Source organism: Delphinus delphis, chromosome 8 (genome assembly GCF_949987515.2).
Source record: "Delphinus delphis chromosome 8, mDelDel1.2, whole genome shotgun sequence".
NCBI lineage: Eukaryota > Metazoa > Chordata > Mammalia > Artiodactyla > Delphinidae > Delphinus > Delphinus delphis.
The window spans coordinates 16,120,533-16,137,674 of NC_082690.1; the positions used below are offsets into that span (position 1 = coordinate 16,120,533).

The 17,142-nt window shown below is 45.2% G+C and overlaps 1 protein-coding gene across 1 annotated transcript; it reads right to left on the reverse strand.

Moving 5' to 3' along the window:
- Nucleotides 1-306: 306 nt before the first annotated feature.
- Nucleotides 307-11,063, reverse strand: CD3E (CD3 epsilon subunit of T-cell receptor complex). Its single transcript, XM_060017151.1, has 9 exons — nucleotides 11,041-11,063; nucleotides 10,820-10,928; nucleotides 8,274-8,294; nucleotides 6,742-6,756; nucleotides 4,001-4,030; nucleotides 3,365-3,571; nucleotides 2,366-2,533; nucleotides 1,788-1,834; nucleotides 307-963 (listed from the first exon to the last, which is right to left on the reverse strand). The coding sequence occupies exons 2-9, from the start codon at nucleotides 10,866-10,868 to the stop codon at nucleotides 907-909; spliced, it is 594 nt and encodes a 197-aa protein (XP_059873134.1). The 5' UTR covers nucleotides 10,869-10,928; nucleotides 11,041-11,063; the 3' UTR covers nucleotides 307-906.
- Nucleotides 11,064-17,142: the final 6,079 nt, after the last annotated feature.

Consider the following 17,142-nt stretch of genomic DNA (forward strand, 5'->3'; position numbering starts at 1 on the left):
CCTTGATGTTTTTCTCCAAAAGACGTTAGGCAAACGATCATTTCTTTCTTTCTCTCTCTCTCCTTTCTTTCTTTTCCTTCCTTCCTCCTTCCCTCCCTCCCTTTCACTCTCTCTCTCTCTCTTTTGATTTATTCCCTGATGCCCTTTCCAAAGAGAGCTTCACATAATGTCTGTTTCAGCTGTGAAAACAGGTAGTACTGGCATTTGGGGTCATAGCTAGGAATATAGTCAGAGGAAGGGAGGACCTGTGTTGTCTTAGGAAACGAGGCAGCCTCTGAAGGCCTCCCAGAAAAGAGGGACAGCAACTCTTTCAGCCAAATACACTTTATTTCTTTTCTCTCTCAGCTGAAAAGGCGCCTAGCACATTCATGGAGCTGCAAACGTCTAGGGGCCTGCTGTGGAGACAGGGAGGGAAGGGGCACAGGACTAGCTCTGGGCCAGGGTCTGTGAACAGGGTGGGACCTCTGCCAGCATTTACCCAGTCCATTCCCACAGAGGGTCGCCAAAGAGAGAGCTAGAAACAGGGAAATGTAGATGGAATAGTTAGGGATGGGGCAACTTCTATGCAGGAGGAGGAGGGAGCCACAGGGAGAAGTAACAGCCATCAGGGCAGGAAGGAATGGGGGTGTGTGAAGAACAGAAATAAATATCCTGATAAGAGGGCAGGCGGGGTGCGAGGGGTGAGTAGTGATGATATTTCAAAGGATAATGAGGCAGCAATATCCTTGGATGGGGGCCAGCAGAGAAGGCAGGAAGGAGGCCGCTGGGGACAAGGCTGAGGGTGTGAGCTCCCCACAAGGCAGAGGAACAGTTCTCCTGTGCGGTCCAAGGTTTGCCCAGGGAACAGGGAGTAGCAGGCCTGGAGAGGAGACCTGGGTCAGTGGGAGACAGTGTCTTCAGGAGCTGTCAGATGCCTCTCTGATTTAGGCCAGCATACAGGTCCCGCTGGCCTTTCCGGATGGGCTAGGGGTGGAATAGAGAGGGGGTGGTCAGCAGGGTGGGAGGAGGTCACTCCTGAGAAAGAAGGGCCTCTGAAGAACCTTAGACCAGGGGTCAGGAGGCAGGCTCAACTGGTAAGAGATTTGATCTGCTCACCTCCTGTGAGCCTCAGTTTTCCCATCTCAAAAATGGGAAACTAAAGACTCAACTCTCGGACCTTTTCTCAGAATTAAATGAAGTCACTCGTGCGAAAGTGAACAGCACGCTCTTGACTGGTGCTCAATAAATATTTGTTGAGTTTGTCCAGGTGTGATATTCAAAATATCTAACAATTGGTAGTGCACATACACCGAGCAATCAGAACAATCCTGGTGGTTCTCTGCTATGCTAGGCAGTAACTCTTCAGTTGCCCAATCTAGAGGTGGTCCAGTGGGGGAGGGGCTGTGATGTCTGGCAGTGTGTGTGCTGGGGATGGAGGATGGAGGAAGCTTGGGGCTATTCACCAGTGAAATATTTTCATGTTCCAACAACAGGTAGGTGCATGCCGGTGGAACATCAGTCATGAGTTTATCATGTTAGAGTCTGGGTGCACGGTATTCCCCATGGCTGTCGCTCAGCTAATGAATAAGCCAGAGAAATAGGGGCAGCACCTCACCCCTACCACCCGTGGTTGTGGAAGCCCTGCAGCCTTTGAGATGGCCCCATCCTACCATGATGGATGCAGAGGCGGGCACATGGTGGGTTATCCTGGAGCCCTGAGGGAGGGGATTTCAAGTGTCTGATGGGCCAGTCCCACCTGTCCCCTTCTCTCCTAGAAAGACCCCTCACCCCACTTTATCCCTTGTTACCTCATAGTCTGGGTTGGGTACAGGTGGTGGCCTCTCCCTGTTTTGTCCTGCAGAGGAGGGAAGGGAAAAGGATTCATTGCCATGAGGAAACACCAATCTTGTGAGAACGAGACCCAGATCAAGGAGGGCGAACTCTCGTCTACTTCTTTTTTCTATTTCAGCTGCCCTTTCTCTTTGCTTTCTTTCATCCCATCTCTAATGACCCCACACTGTCCTTATCGTTTGTGACCTCAGCTAAAGGTCCTTCCACTGTTTCCTTTCCCACAGGTTGGAGTCGGGAGGGCAAGGAAAAGGCAGGAACTAATGTCCCAAAGTCTCCACAAAGATTGAGGGGTGGAGTCTGATTACTCCAGAACACTGACAGGCACTTGAAGAAGCCCATCCTGGTAGTAAACGTTTTTGCATTTTTCAAGGGTGGAGAGGACAGGAGTGATCTGAAATGGGACACTCTGTGTCAAGATCTTGGCCACACTGTGAATGTTCTAGAGAAGCTGTCTCGACCTAGCCCTGGACTTGCCAGCCCATCCTGGCCTGGCCTGGGCATCCCCCCTTGGCGGGAATCTCCTCCATGGTCTTACCCCTGGGCCTGCCGCCAGCACCCGCTCCTCTCGTCACAGGCGCGGTCCTGGCCTTTCTGCTCTTGCTGCAGTGATACACCAGCAGCAGCAAGCCCAAAGTGACACAGATGTCCACTACGATGATTGTGGCCACCACCCTCAGATCCGCCTCCATGCAGTTCTCACACACTGTGGGGTGGGGAGTGTGGAGAGAAGAAGAGAAATCACCCAGAAGGGAAGACACAGGACACTGGAGATGAGGAAGGCAAAAATGAAGGTCGTTCTGCCTTTAATACTCACATGCCTGCCATGGTCAGACACCCCCTGCCCCCTTTCAACACGTTTATAACAACAAGCAAACTGTGGTGTTCATGGGTAGAGGCTCTGCAGTCAGACAGTCCTGGGTTCAAGTCCCAGCCATGCTACTCACTAGCTGTGAAAGCTGTGGAATGTGTGTTCAACCCACAAAACCTCTGTTTCCTCATCTATAAAATGGGAGTAAGACAGCACTCAACCCATATGGTGGTTAAGGGGATTGTGTGAAAAGCCCTGACAAGTATTTGGTATAGTGCTTAAAACTTAATAAGCTCTCAATGATTGTTAGCTATCATTATTGCTTATTAATATGCCTTAGTTTATGACACTTTAGTAGAGTGGCTTTGAGTCCTTTCTGTAAATCCTGGAGAATTCCTCTCTGGATAAAGCATCAGATAAACTAATATTGGTGTCCCGTAATTCTGGACACGATATAATGCAAAGGACCCAATCTTGTCTCTTGGGACATTGTAGTTTTAGATCTAGAGCTGACTGAGGTTACCCAGACAGCCCCATATTGGTGTTTAATCTACATTTTGGAAAACACTGATGCTGTGCGGCCCCAGACAGTCCAGGACTGAGTGTCGCAGAAGCACAAAGATGCCAGGGGACTGTGAGTTGGGTTAGGGGAAATGTTGAGAATGCCCTTTTGAAATGGTCCTCCCTAAAGAGTCTAATAGTGCTTGCTCTGAAGATCTATATTACCTCTTGCTTTCAGGTAGAGCTTATGCTTCTTGTCCTTTGAGCAGGTATAATAACCGCTGTTCTCTATTTCTGAAAAATCCTTCAGTAACAGTGGCTTGTCAAAATGGGGCACTGGTTTATCATCTTTTCTCCAAGTTATTTCCTCAGATACAGTATCCTCAGGGCATGTCAGCTCTACACTCTTTCCAGAGATGGAGACTTTATATGCTGGGGAATTGGAGAAAAGAGAAGGGAAATTAAAGGGAGAACCCAGTAAGATTTAAGGCAAATTAGTAGCAGAAGAACCAACCAAGTGCAGAAAGTCCTCTGACATCCTAGATCTTAGATTTTCTTGTCAAAAGGGAACTCTGCTGGCTAGGGGGTATGAAAGAGGAGATATGTAGGAGAAGGGGCCCTAGAGAACGTTTTGAAGGTGACTTCAGAGTTTAGGCATGGACATGGGGACTTGGAAGGGGAGGAGGGAAGTAAAGAAAATCTATAGCAGTCCTTATTTGCAATGTTTCTAAAATGGGAGTTAGAAATATGAGGTTGGGAGGACCTCAGTTCTTGGGGTTAATCTCTCTCAATCAATTCCTTCTTCCCAACCACTGACTTGCATCATCAGATAGGGCAGATATAAAAGACTGATAAACTTACGTTTAATTGTTTGTGTTGGTGTAACTTCATCTGAAAATGAAAAAAGGAAGGAACGGTAAGAAAATAACCTTGGTTTAAGTTTAAATTGTAGGTGAAAAATTTCAAGTGGAACTAGATACTATCCCCAAGAATTCCCAAAGAGGGCCTGTTCTTTAGGGAGCTCCAAGTCTTGAAGGTGAGGTATGTCCTTGTCCTATGAGATATGCTCATAGACACAACTCAGATACATCAAACTGAGAATATACCAGCATGTGCTTCTAGATTTAGATCCACTAGAGCTCAGTCTTAAAATCCTGAAGCTGAAAAATTCCAGTCGTCTTCAAGCTTATTCTCTTGCATTAGCAAGAACCATATTCCAGATAGATATGAAAGGGTCTTCTCAGAGATAAAGACCTTTATATGTTTGAATCACTGATTCTTGGGCTTCCGTGTTTTTCATTATTCAGAAGTTCTTACTTATAACTAACAGAAACCCTCATAGTAGAGATCAAATATCTTTCTTCTTATTCCATGCCACTTTTCTGTTATTGCCCTTAAGTTATGTGAAGCACTATGCACATTTTAAGGAAATAGTTCTTCTAATAAAATGTGACTTTATTTTAAATTATATCTGAGTGCAATCAACTCTCAATTATTTTTGTTAGAACTATTGGTGTGGACAACTGAAATCCACTAGTATAATTTGGGGATCCAGCCAAATTCCCCACAGTAGGCAATTTTGCCCTGGGAAGTGGGCTGGGGAGCACCCTCATTTCCTGGAAAACTTGTGGCTGGGACACTGGGTGGCACTAGGCTATGCTTGAGCCTGTATATGACAGCTGGAAGGGTGGAGAGTGGTGCTCAGAGACAGCCCTCTCTCTGTTGGGGGTGTTTTGCTACAGTGTGCTGTTGGGGACAGAGCACTAGGCTGAGTCAGTAGCGCTGTGTTTGAATCCAAGATCTGCTTTAGGCTGTGTGACCAAGGGAAAATCATTTAACTTCTCAGAGCTTCAGTTTCTTCATCTGGGAAATGGAGATAAAACATCCACTTCAGAGGGTATTCGTGAGAATTAAATGGATTATGAATGTGAAAATGGATGGGGTGCATAGCAGATGCTCAAGAAATGTGTTAGTTACTTTCTTCCTTTCCTTCTGGGGGTCCTGCTAATGGAGACAGAACAGAGTTCTGCCCCAGTTGCTCAGTCAGCCCTCCAGCTGAGATCATAAGGAATGTAAACAAGTCATTCTCCAGGTGTATCTATCTGTTAATAATTGCGAGTTGAGTATAATGAAAATAGTCTATAATATTTTGATTTGGGAATCATTTTTCAGCACTGATATTTCTTAGAAATATTAAACTAGAAATCATAAATAAAATAATTTAGAAGTAAATAGAAGTTTCACTCTGATTGGTGTGTTTGTTTGGAAAAGCAATGTAAAGGAAATTGCTCACAACTCCTTTTGGCACAAATGCAGTAGCAGAGCTCAGACCAACACATTCTCATACAAGGGCCTAGATGTCTACGCTCACAAAAATTTTGTACACATTCATAACGATTAAAAAAATGAGCTTCAGCACCAGCTAAATCTGCATTTATATTTCTCTCTCTGATTGGACTATATATTCATTTTCTAAGCCTTGGTTTTCTTACCTGTAGAATAGGGATGTTAGGAGAGTTATATGAGGAAATTCAGGTAAAATATTAAGGGCAATACATAGAACACACATGCTCAATAAACTTTAATGCATATTAATTAGTCTGCATACTTCCCATATAATGATAGCTAAAATCCACCCCCTGCTTTCTATACGTCAGATAATGTTCTAAGTAAATGACTCATTCAGTCCTCATAACAACCTTATCAGCTAGGTATCATTATTATTTCCATTTTGCGGGTAATGATGCTATGGCACAGAGAAGTTAACTAAATTATTCAAAGACACTCAGCAAATAAGAAGTTGAGCCAGGATTCAGATATGACTGTCTAGATTCAGAGTTAGACTCTTAACCACACGCTACATGGCCTTCTCCTCTGCCTGAGATATTCTTCCTTAAAATATAAGCTCACCCTTTAAAATTCAGCTCAAGAGTCACCTCCTCTGGGGAGCGTTCCCCAACCATCCTCTGTAGAGTTGACCACTCTTCTCTTTATATTTTATTCTGTATCTACCCATAACATGCAAAAGACTATATTATCAATTATTTGTCTTTCAAATAAGACCATCAGCTTTTTTGGATTTTTTTTACGACATACCACCTGTCTTGAGGGATCTTAGCTCCCCAACCAGGGATTGAAAGTGGGCCCTCCGCAATGAAAGCGTGCAGTCCTAACCACTGGACTGCCAGGGAATTCCCAAGATCATCAGCTTCTCGAGGGGAAGGAACTAGTGATGCATTCACGTGTATGATCATTTATTCATTCAAAAAATATTCATTGAGCACCTACTATGTGCCAGGCACTGGGCCAGGTAAATAAGACGCCATCTCTGCTTTCAATGAATTCATGATTTACACAAAAACTTGTGGTGGCTCCAACACCCACATGTGTATTCTTTCCTGAATGGTTGCTCGGGGATACGCACCACGCTCAGCTATAATCAGACCTGACAGTTAGCAACAAACATAGGCACATATCATTGAAAGATAATTGTATTTTCCCTCTAATAGTTCTGGTTCTTAATATTTATTACTATGATTGTCTTCTATGACCATTCTGTTCCACATTTGAAAGGAAGTCGTACAGAGTGAAAATCCTCTTACCAGTTTCTTCAAAATCTGAAAAGGAAATGATAAGAAACTATTAGCAATACTCCTATCAGCTACTAAGATCAGACCCTGCTGCCATGGGTTAGGACTCTTCCCTCAACCTTTAGAAACAATGGATACGTTTGGTAGTGTATATATGTCCATGCCACTCTCTCACTTTGTCACAACTTACCCTTCCCCCTCCCCATATCCTCAAGACCGTTCTCTAGTAGGTCTGTGTCTTTATTCCCATCTTACCCCTAGGTTCTTCATGACCTTTTTTTTTTTTTCTTAGATTCCATATATATGTGTTAGCTAGTGGGAAGCAGCAGCATAGCACAGGGAGATCAGCTAGGTTGTTTGTGACCACCTAGAGGGGTGGGATAGGGAGGGTGGGAGGGAGGGAGACGCAAGAGGGAGGAGATATGGGAACATATGTATATGTATAACTGATTCACCTTGTTATAAAGCAGAAACTAACACACCATTGTAAAGCAATTATACTCCAATAAAGATGTTAAAAAAAAAAAAAGATGGATATTCAAATTCCCCATGGCTGTATACGAAAAGCTGTTTAGGATCCTACATTAAACAACTGGTAACTAATTATAAAAAAGGGTTCTAAGTAATCATTTTGAATATAATATATATATTTGGTATATAAATATAAAAAATATATTTATGAAATCAGTACATTGTACGCCTTAAACTCACCCCATGTTATATGTCAACTATGTTCCAATAAAGCTGGGGAAAGAAGAAGATCTGTATTGGACATAAATTAAATGATAAACAAAATCAACCCTAAATGGCCAGTAACATGTGGAAGAGGTGAGTTATTCTGAAATATATCAGTGCTTTTGACATATCCCATCTGTCAATAATGTAACATTAACACATTCTCCGTGATATATTAAAAAGAGTATCCAAAGGACACTACAAATTAGGCAGTGTAATGCAATGGAATGGAGACTGGCCCAGTGGCTGCCTTTAAACACAAAATTGGTTCACTCAATTTGGAGGAGCTGACTGAATAGAAAGCCTTCCAATATTGGGACATTCTTGACTCTCTGCAATGACTGAGAAAGTAAGTCCAGGGCAGGCACACTCATATGCATGTGCACACATGAACACATATGCACATACATTCAAAGTATTTGGACGTGGAATTCTGAAAGTGCACTCAAATGCTGCCCCAGAGGCTTTTTCAGTGCATCTCCATGCAGGCATTCAAGCCACAAACCCTCTACAAAAATCTCCCATCAAATATGAAATGCAAACAAATGAAAACTGTTTGCACTTTTTTAGTTATCTCACTTTTTTTCTTTTGAATAGTTAAGACTCATTATTTCCTATGATCTCTGTTTCATTCCTCTTCTTGGCTAGAACTCTCTCTAGACTCATGAAGAAAAGGCAAAGGAGAAGACGATAGAAACCTCTTTTATTGGTATCTGTGGGAGCTCTGTGGGAGGTCTAGTGAAAACTCCACTCATAAATACAAAACACACTGGGCTGATTTCATAACAAGGAAAGAAAGCATATCTCACCTTCTTCTGCCCAAGCACCAACTAGAAAATAAATAAGAAAAAAAGAGTTAGTAAATGTTGTGAGTGCCTGAGATTCCAAGCAGAAAAAGTTCTCTGGCCTAGTCTGCCCATTTCTGAAGATCAAAGGTCCTTTCCACCCACTGCTGGATCACAGTTATTCCTATACCCCAGATAAGTGACAAAGACTGCTGCGTACTGACCACGAGTTCCTGGTCAATTCGGGATGAAACAGAAGAAGAAAGCAGCTAGTGTTAAACATGAACACACAACACTTGGGAAACAGAAGTTAGAAAATGTTGAGGGTACATCTGGGGAGACTGGAGAAACAGCAAAAGAAGTTTGCAGCCCAGCCACAATTTTGAAAAGAAATCTCTGACTGTGGAAGAAAAACAAGCTCTGGGTTAGGTACAAAGACTGAGATTCTCGTTCCATCTCTGACTCCTGCTTGTCTGATGGTTCGGTTTTTCAATTTGTTTCCTACTTGAGAAAGAGATGGAAATATTTGAAACCAATTATTCATCAGCTAGATCCTGTGCATTGAAGAGTCCCATCATATTTCCACTGGGCCCTCCAGAGACCCCACATTTAGCAGTAATTTGGATTCTTTATAAAAATCAGTTTCCCTGACATTGTCTTAAAGTTTTTGTTTTTTTAAAAAAATTAATTAATTTTATTTTTGGCTGCATTGGGTCTTCGTTGCTGTGCGTGGGAGTGCTCTAGTTGTGGTGAGCGGGGGCTACCCTCCGTTGCGGTGGGTGGGCTTCTCATTGCGGTGCCTTCTCTTGTTGCGGAGCACGGGCTCTAGGTAAGCGGGCTTCAGTAGTTGTGGCACGCAGGCTCAGTAGTTGTGGCTCGCGGGCTCTAGAGTACAGGCTCAGTAGTTGTGGCACATGGCCTTAGTTGCTCCTCTGAATGTGGGATCCTCCCAGACCAGGGATCGAACCCATGTCCCCTGCATTGGCAGGCGGATTCTTTTATTTTATTTTTTTTTGCGTTACGCGGGCCTCTCACTGTTGTGGCCTCTCCCGTTGCAGAGCACAGGCTCCGGACGCGCAGGCTCAGCAGCCATGGCTCACGGGCCCAGCCGCTCCGCAGCATGTGGGATCTTCCCGGACCGGGGCACGAACCTGTGTCCCCTGCATCGGCAGGCGGACTCTCAACCACTGTGCCACCAGGGAAGCCCTGCAGGTGGATTCTTAACCACTGCACCACCAGGGCAGTCCTGCCTTAAAGTTTTATGTGTACCTCTTTTATCAACAGCCTCTATATTGTGTGAGACACCCCTCCCAACTGCCTCCTGCCCGCACCTGCCTAACCAGGGCAGACTGAGCACATTCTCATGATGCCGAATCTCTAGAGGTGCTTGGGTGTTTGGTATTCTCTCTCTCTCTCTCTCTCTCTCTCTCTCTCTCTCTCTCCCTCCGCAGAGCATAGTTTATACTATAGGCCTCTAAGCCAATTCCTTGAAGGGTCACACTCTGCCCCTTGACACTCCAAATGTGTTTCCTGGACCAGTAGCAGACGAATAAGCCAGAGAGCTTATTAGAAAGGCAGCATCGCAGTCCCACTCCAGACCCACTGAAGCAGAAGTTGCAATTTAACAAGATCCCCCCGTGATTTGTGTGCACATTCAAGCTTGAGAAACCCAAGATGAAGCAGGAAGTAGAGAAGCCGTGGCTGTAGCTCTGATGGGAGCCCCAGCTGCGATAGCAGTTTCTAGGTCTCTGAAATAAAACCCTTGTGAGCTGTCTGGCCTCATGTCGTGCTGTCATTAAGAGCACAGGCCTGTAGGCAGTCCTGAATTCCCAGGTCAACTTCAGCACTTACTAACTGTGTGGTTCTAAACAAGTTATTGAGCTTCTTTGAGTATTAGTTTCTTCATCTGTAAAATAGGGGATCCATATAACGTTTACCTTCCAAGGTGGAGGTAAGGATTAAATTAGTAAACATGTGTAAAGACTTTTTTAACACGGTATCTGACACTCAATAAACGGCAACCTTTAAAAGAATCTTCTTTGTCTGTTTTGAGATATGGAAATGCTCTTGGTTATTTATCAATTTATATTCCACCTTGCTTCAAAAAGGACTAAAGTAATTGAAAGCTCTTGGTCAACTGAAGAAGACTGAAAATTATGAGGTGTTTCATTGTCTCAGATACTAAGCTTGCTGTATACCCTGTGCAGAGTTTGGGTTCAACTATCTAGTCTCCTCACAACAAAGAGTGAAGGTTAACTCTTCTAATCTCTTCTGTGTTAGTTCTTAAGGGCTCGGTTGTTCATTGACAGAATGAGCTTGTTCTCAGAGGCACAAAGACCGCCTTGCTTTCAGTAGATATGATCATCCCAACTGCTTTCCTTTGGCTGTTCTCTGAAAGGTCTCCTGGGCACACACTAGCCTCCAGCCCTGGTTCCCTATGCTAACATTGCACAAACACTTTATATTTTCTAGTAAATGAGGTTCCTTGGTACCACTGGGCAGCACCAGGTTAGGATGTGAGCCTTCCATGGTCTGGAGAAACACTCCCCTTTTCATTCCATCCTACTCACCTGATAAGAGGCAGAGTCCCAGAACTCTCCAGAGATTCCCCGACTGCATCCTTCCCTCACCAGACACTCACTCTACCTAAGATGGCGGAGGCCGGTTGGCTTATAACTTCTGAAAAAGAAGCCAGAGGACTTTTTCAAAACCCCTGATGGAGATGAGGACCCTGGGGCCATTGCTCCCAATGCTGGGATGAAGAAGGGGGCTTTGTAAGCGGGAGACTCACCATTTTCCGAAGCAGGCACCTAAGGCTGGGAGGGGAGGCGGGTTTCTGAACCCCACACAGGAAGTGTGGAGGGGCCTCTGGGCCTGCAGGGTTCTACGTCACTGGGAAACGTTCGAGGCAGAGGCAGCCACCTGGGTTGGCTGGGGAGAGTTGGGCCCTACGTCCTCCCATTGGACGAGGGAGACCTGAAATTGCTGTGAAAAATGCCTGCAGTTTAGTTGTCTGGGCCTTGCACAATGCAACCCCCATGTCGGGGGCTCCCTTCTCAGAAACCCCTGCCCGCCAAACAGGCTGTGACAGGAAGAGAGAGGAGCACAGAAGAGCTGCTTTCTTTATGGCGTATGTGGCATGGGGCAGCAAGACACAGCCATTTTATTAGCAAAACTGCTGGCTTGAAAAGACATGACTTAAAGACGTGGCTTAAAACCATGAGAGGCCATTCTTTTTTGTCTATAATATTTGCAAAAATATTTAAAAAACAATATTCAATGTTGGAAAGGGTAAAGAGTGAGAGTCTCAGAATCTGCTGATGCGAGTGCAAATGGTTTGAGTATATGCATCGATCAAATGCTTACCGGGTGCCAGGTACCGTGCTGAGGGCTTTACCAACAGATCTCACTTAATCCTCAAAACAACCCTCTAAGGTAGGTAGTATTTTCGTCCCCATTTTATACTTGAGTAAACTGAGGTTCAGATAGGTTATTTAATTTGTCACAGATTACAGAGCTGGAACCCTGGAAAACATTTTGGCGAAATTCATTGATTCAGTAAATATTTGATATCTACTATGCTGTAGTACGTGCCCGGGTGCTAGTAATAGAGCAGTCACAAGATAGTCCTTGTGGAGGATGAAAGGAAATGTGGATATTACACTGATTGTTTCAGGAGATGGATGCTGAGGAAGAGGAAATACAGGGGCTGTGGGAGTGATAGAGGGGGGCCTAATATAGTCTGGGGGTAGAGAAATTCACCCTTCTCAGGGTGACATCTAAGCTGAAACCTGATGGAGGAATAGGGGTGACCCAGGTGCGGGGTGGGGCGGGAGAGCAAGTAAAGTATTCCAGACAAAGGGAGCATCATGTCTGGAGCCTGGAGATGAGGAAGAGAGGCATTCAAGAAACTGGAAGTCCAGAAAGGCAGGTAACAGAGTGAGAAGGAAGGTAAGAAATGGGACCAGAAATTCAGCAGGTTCCAGAGGGGGAGGGATTTGCAAGCCTTGTTAAAGACTCCTAAGGATTATTTTAAGGGCAATGGGAAGTGATGGAAGGGTTTAAAACAGGAGGATGACAGCATCAAATTCTTTAAACGTTTAAAAATTTTTAAATGAAAAAATTAATTATGGAAGTAATACATGCACGTTACAAACAAAGAAGAACACAGAAGGGTACATGCAACAGTCTCTCACCTCACCTCAACTCAGCCCTATCCCTCTCCCTGGAGAAAACCACTTTCAACTTTGTAAACTGTTTTTTTCCTGGTGGTTACCTTCTTATCTCTAAATGTGCGTTGTCATCATTCGGGTTCTCTGGGAAACAAACTTTGCAATGGAATTTGTGTGCAGGTGTCTCATGGAGGGAAGCACAGGAACAGCACCTGTCAGGGAAGGAAGCGGGATTGGCAGAGGGAGAAGGGGAATTACAACGAGAGCTCAGCCAATCCCAAGGGGAGTTCCCAGGCTAGGATTATAATAGGGAAGAACCTTATATTCTATTACAAGTTAATCACTAAAGTGATGTTACCTATAAGCTTAAATTATACATAATGGCCCATCTCTGGGAGCCCTGCCTCCGAGGTAATGAGTGTTAAGCTAAAATACCTTTGTTTAGCTCACAGGGAGCATCCTGACCAGGCCCACCTGTGAATGACTGCAGGAAGGAAGAAATTAATACAACCCCTCTGGAGTCTGGCTGGAGCCAGGACTTTATACCTTCCCTTTTCAGTATAAAAGAAGCCTGAATTCTGAATCTGGGCAGATGGTTCTTTGGAACACTAGTCCACCATCTTTTCCATCTGCTGGCTTTTCGAATAAAGTGGCCGTTCCTTTCCCCAATAACTCTTCTCTCTATTTATTGGTCTGTAGTGCAGCAAGCAGTATGAGCTTGGACTCGATAACAGGATGACCGGTCAGAGTGGTCCTGAGTTGAGGCCACAGGTATATCATTTAGTTTTGCTTATGAGCTGGTTCCAGAGAGGTGTGAACTTGGGTGTTACAGCGGCTTCCACTGAGAACGATGTCTGTGAAAGGGCTCAGCTGTGGGCTTTCAGAGGATACCCTCCCAGCAGCCAGGGGAGTAAGCAGTCCTCAAAAGGGAACCTGGGCAGTACCCATGCAGTTCACCCCTTGCACTGCTCAGATCCACTTGCTGTATAAAAATTTCACGCCATTTAAATTTTTATTTTATTTTTATTTTTTTCGGTACGCGGGCCTCTCACTGTGGTGGCCTCTCCCGTTGCGGAGCACAGGCTCCGACGCGCAGGCCCAGCGGCCATGGCTCACAGGCCCAGCCGTTCTGCGGTGTGTGGGATCTTCCTGGACCGGGGCACGAACCCGTGTCCCCTGCATCGGCAGGCGGACCCTCAACCACAGCGCCACCAGGGAAGCCCATCATGCCATTTTTAAAACAGCCTTTTCAGGGTTCTGGTTGATCTCTTTTCCTGGAGAAGCTTGTGAAAGGAAAATTACAGTCCCACTACACAGCTCTTCTGGGGGTCCCATCTAATAGTCATCATCTCCCTCCTTTATTACTCTTCTAGATTGCTCCCGGCCTCAGCAAGCCCTTCTGCTGAACTAAGAGAAGACATAGCTTGGGGAGCCTGAGCTCCTGGTCGGCATGGCCTTCTCAGGCCGTGAACCCTTGGGTTCTATATGTAGTCTCCCTGCCCCCTGCAACCCTGACTCCTCCTGATGATAAGGAGAGATTCATCCTGCTGGGAGAGCGAATTGTTTTTTTGCCTACTGGTCTCTTGGCAGGGGAGACAGCAGGTGTAGCTTAGTTTAATAGGACTCTTAGTGTGTACTATGGTGGAAGCATTCTGCCTCTGGAAACCATGGCCTCTAGAAACTCAGTCTAGAGTTACAGGGACAGGAAACACAAATTTCCTAAGTGCTTCACTGGGTAATGGTAACTATGGACGCTCCTACTTCCAGCCCTTGCTTCCTGAATGCATATATTCTATGCCTTGGGGATGCAGTATCATATGATAGTCACTGATTTAAGATGTATGTCACATCCTGAAGGATAGTGCCCCAGGCTGCAGGGTGTCATCTTTAAGTTGATACCTTAGCTATGTCTTCAAAAGGCTATTCCATTGGTCCATTGGCTGGCAGCTTCAGGACGGTGTGGTATATGATAGGCCCAGTGGATCCCATTGTCGTACGTCTATATACCTTTGTTATAAAGTGGGTTCCATGGTCTGTTGTGATGCTATGCAAGATCCAGTGCTTATGGATCAGACAGTATGTGAAATCTTGGATAGTAGGTCTAGCTGAGGCCTTACAGGCAAGAAAGTCAAACCCGTACCGTTCATTTGATAGAATTGAATATCTATTAATTCCTATCAAATGAATTGAGTCCTTTCCAGGTTTGGTTTGGAAGGGTCCAATGTAATCATCTTGGCAGGAAGTGGCTGGTTGGTTTCCCCCAAGGATGGTCCCAAATTGCAGGCTCAGCACTGAACTCTGTTTCGGGAGCAGCAGTAGCTAGATCAGCCTTGGTGAGTGGAAGCTCACACTACTGTACCCAGGTATAGCCTCCATCACTGCCACCAATAGTTACTGCATTCATAAGTCCATTGTCCCTGTGTTGGGATGGCTGAGGACAGAGGCTAGTTGACATTAGCTGGCCAAGTCATTTTCTTCTACTTTGTGCTGTAGTGCCTCTTCCATGATAGATGTTCTCTGGTGGGTGTTAACTCGTGACACAAAGACCTACTCACTTTATAATCATGCACATTGGTCCATACACATGCCTCTTCTCCATACTTTCTTGTTCCCAATCTTCTAATCTTATTTAAAACCCCTGATCAATAAATTAAGCCAGCCACCACTGTGCATGAATCTCTATATATTCAAACATCCATAAAGTGGATGACCAGGTACGATGCCAGAAGCTCCGCCCTTTGGGAGAATCTCCCCTCACTACTGGCTTTCAAGACTACTTTTTAAAATTTTATTTTGATTTTTTGGCTGCGTTGGGTCTTCGTTGCTGTGCACGGGCTTTTCTCTAGTTGCGGTGAGTGGGGGCTACTCTTCATTGAGATGCACGGGCTTCTCATTGCGATGGCTTCTCTTACTACAGAGCACGGGCTCTAGGCCTGCGGGCTTCAGTAATTGCAGTGTGTGGGCTCAGTAGTTGTGGCACACGGACTTAGTTGCTCCACGGCATGTGGGATCTACCCGGACCAGGGACTGAACCCGTGTCCCCTAGCATTGACAGGCAGATTCTTAACCACTGCACCACCAGGGAAGTCCTCAAGGCCACTTCTGAGTGGCCTGCAGGGCTACAGCAGTCCATTTTGACTTGTATCCACATACTGAGCTGACATCTGTCAACAAAGATCAGGCTTTATTCTCCACTATCAGTGGTGGAGGACATAGGAGTATGGGCTAGGTACTCCTGGAGCTTGTATCCTCTGTAGCTACTCATGCCTGAACCAGACTGTATTCCTTACATATTATGATGGATTGTTGCTATATCCACCCAACTTTACAACTTGGTGGATCTGACAAGTGCCTAACTTATAATGGGCAGTTCTTTTTTTTTTTTTTTTGCGGTATGCGGGCCTGTCACTGTTGTGGCCTCTCCCGTTGCGGAGCACAGGCTCCGGACGCGTAGGCTCAGCCGCCATGGCTCATGGGCCCAGCCGTTCCACGGCATGTGGGATCTTCCCGGACCGGGGCACGAACCCGTGTGCCCTGCATCGGCAGGCGGACTCTCAACCACTGCGCCACCAGGGAAGCCCTATAATGAGCAGTTCTGATTTAATGGCCAGTTGATGTCCCATAGTCAGTCACTCAGCTCTACCAGTGTGTCTGTTCTAGTAGCTTGCCTGGAGCTGTTTCTCCAATGGTATACAATTCTCTGCTGAAGATGGAATGGCCTTGCTCCAGAACCCTATGTGTCAACATTGTGATCCTCCTACTGGAACTTACCATAGGGACTTTCCTGGTGGTTCAGTGGTTAAGACTCCGAGCTTCCACAGCAGGGGGTGTGGGTTTGATCCTTGGTCAGGGAACTAAGATCCCACATGCCATGCAACATGACCAAAAATAAATTAATTAAAAAAGAAAAGAACTTGCCATAAACTCCAAAAGGCAACTTTTCTCACCGCAGATATTTCTAATTACCATCAGGTGTGCCAAAATATGGCCCAGGTTGCAGAACTGCTTGCACTGCAACCTGGACTTGCTGCAGAGCCCTTTACTGCTCTGGGCTCCACCCAAACCTGGAAGAGTTCCAGGTCACATGGTAAATAATCAAGTGTGGAGTATGTTCCTCCAAAACATGAGGTGCTGTGTTTCCTTCTTAAAGTTAGGATCGGTGCAAAGTGTAATAACATGTCTTCTACATTGGAAGGCATGGCCTGGCTGGCCCAAGACCCTGGACTCCTAAGAAGGCCACTTAGGTGGCAGTCCCCTGAATCTTCATAAGGTTTATCTCCCCTTCCCCAAAGCCTCAAAGTACTTGCCATTTCTTGCTTATTCGATTTGGCTAGCGTTGATGTTATTGATACAGTAGACTGCTATAATGTTCTCAAGAATGTCCAGATCATCCAGGTCCCTTCAGACTATGTTATGACAGAGAGTGGAAAAATTAACATAGCCCCAGGCAAGACCAGGAAAGTATATGTCTGTTATGTCTGTTTCCTGTTTTCCTCTAACAAAGTTATTACATTTGGCACAGCTGCTGCTGTTGGGGTTACTATTTGGTTTTCAGTAATTCACTCTCAGGTACAATGATTCCTCATTTTTTGCAAAAGCCAAATTAGTGAATTAAATGGGGATATGATAGAATCATTGTTCCAGCATCCTTTAAGTCCTTCAGAGTGACACTAATCTCTACCATTCCCTTTACGGTGCCATATTATTTTTTATTTATAATC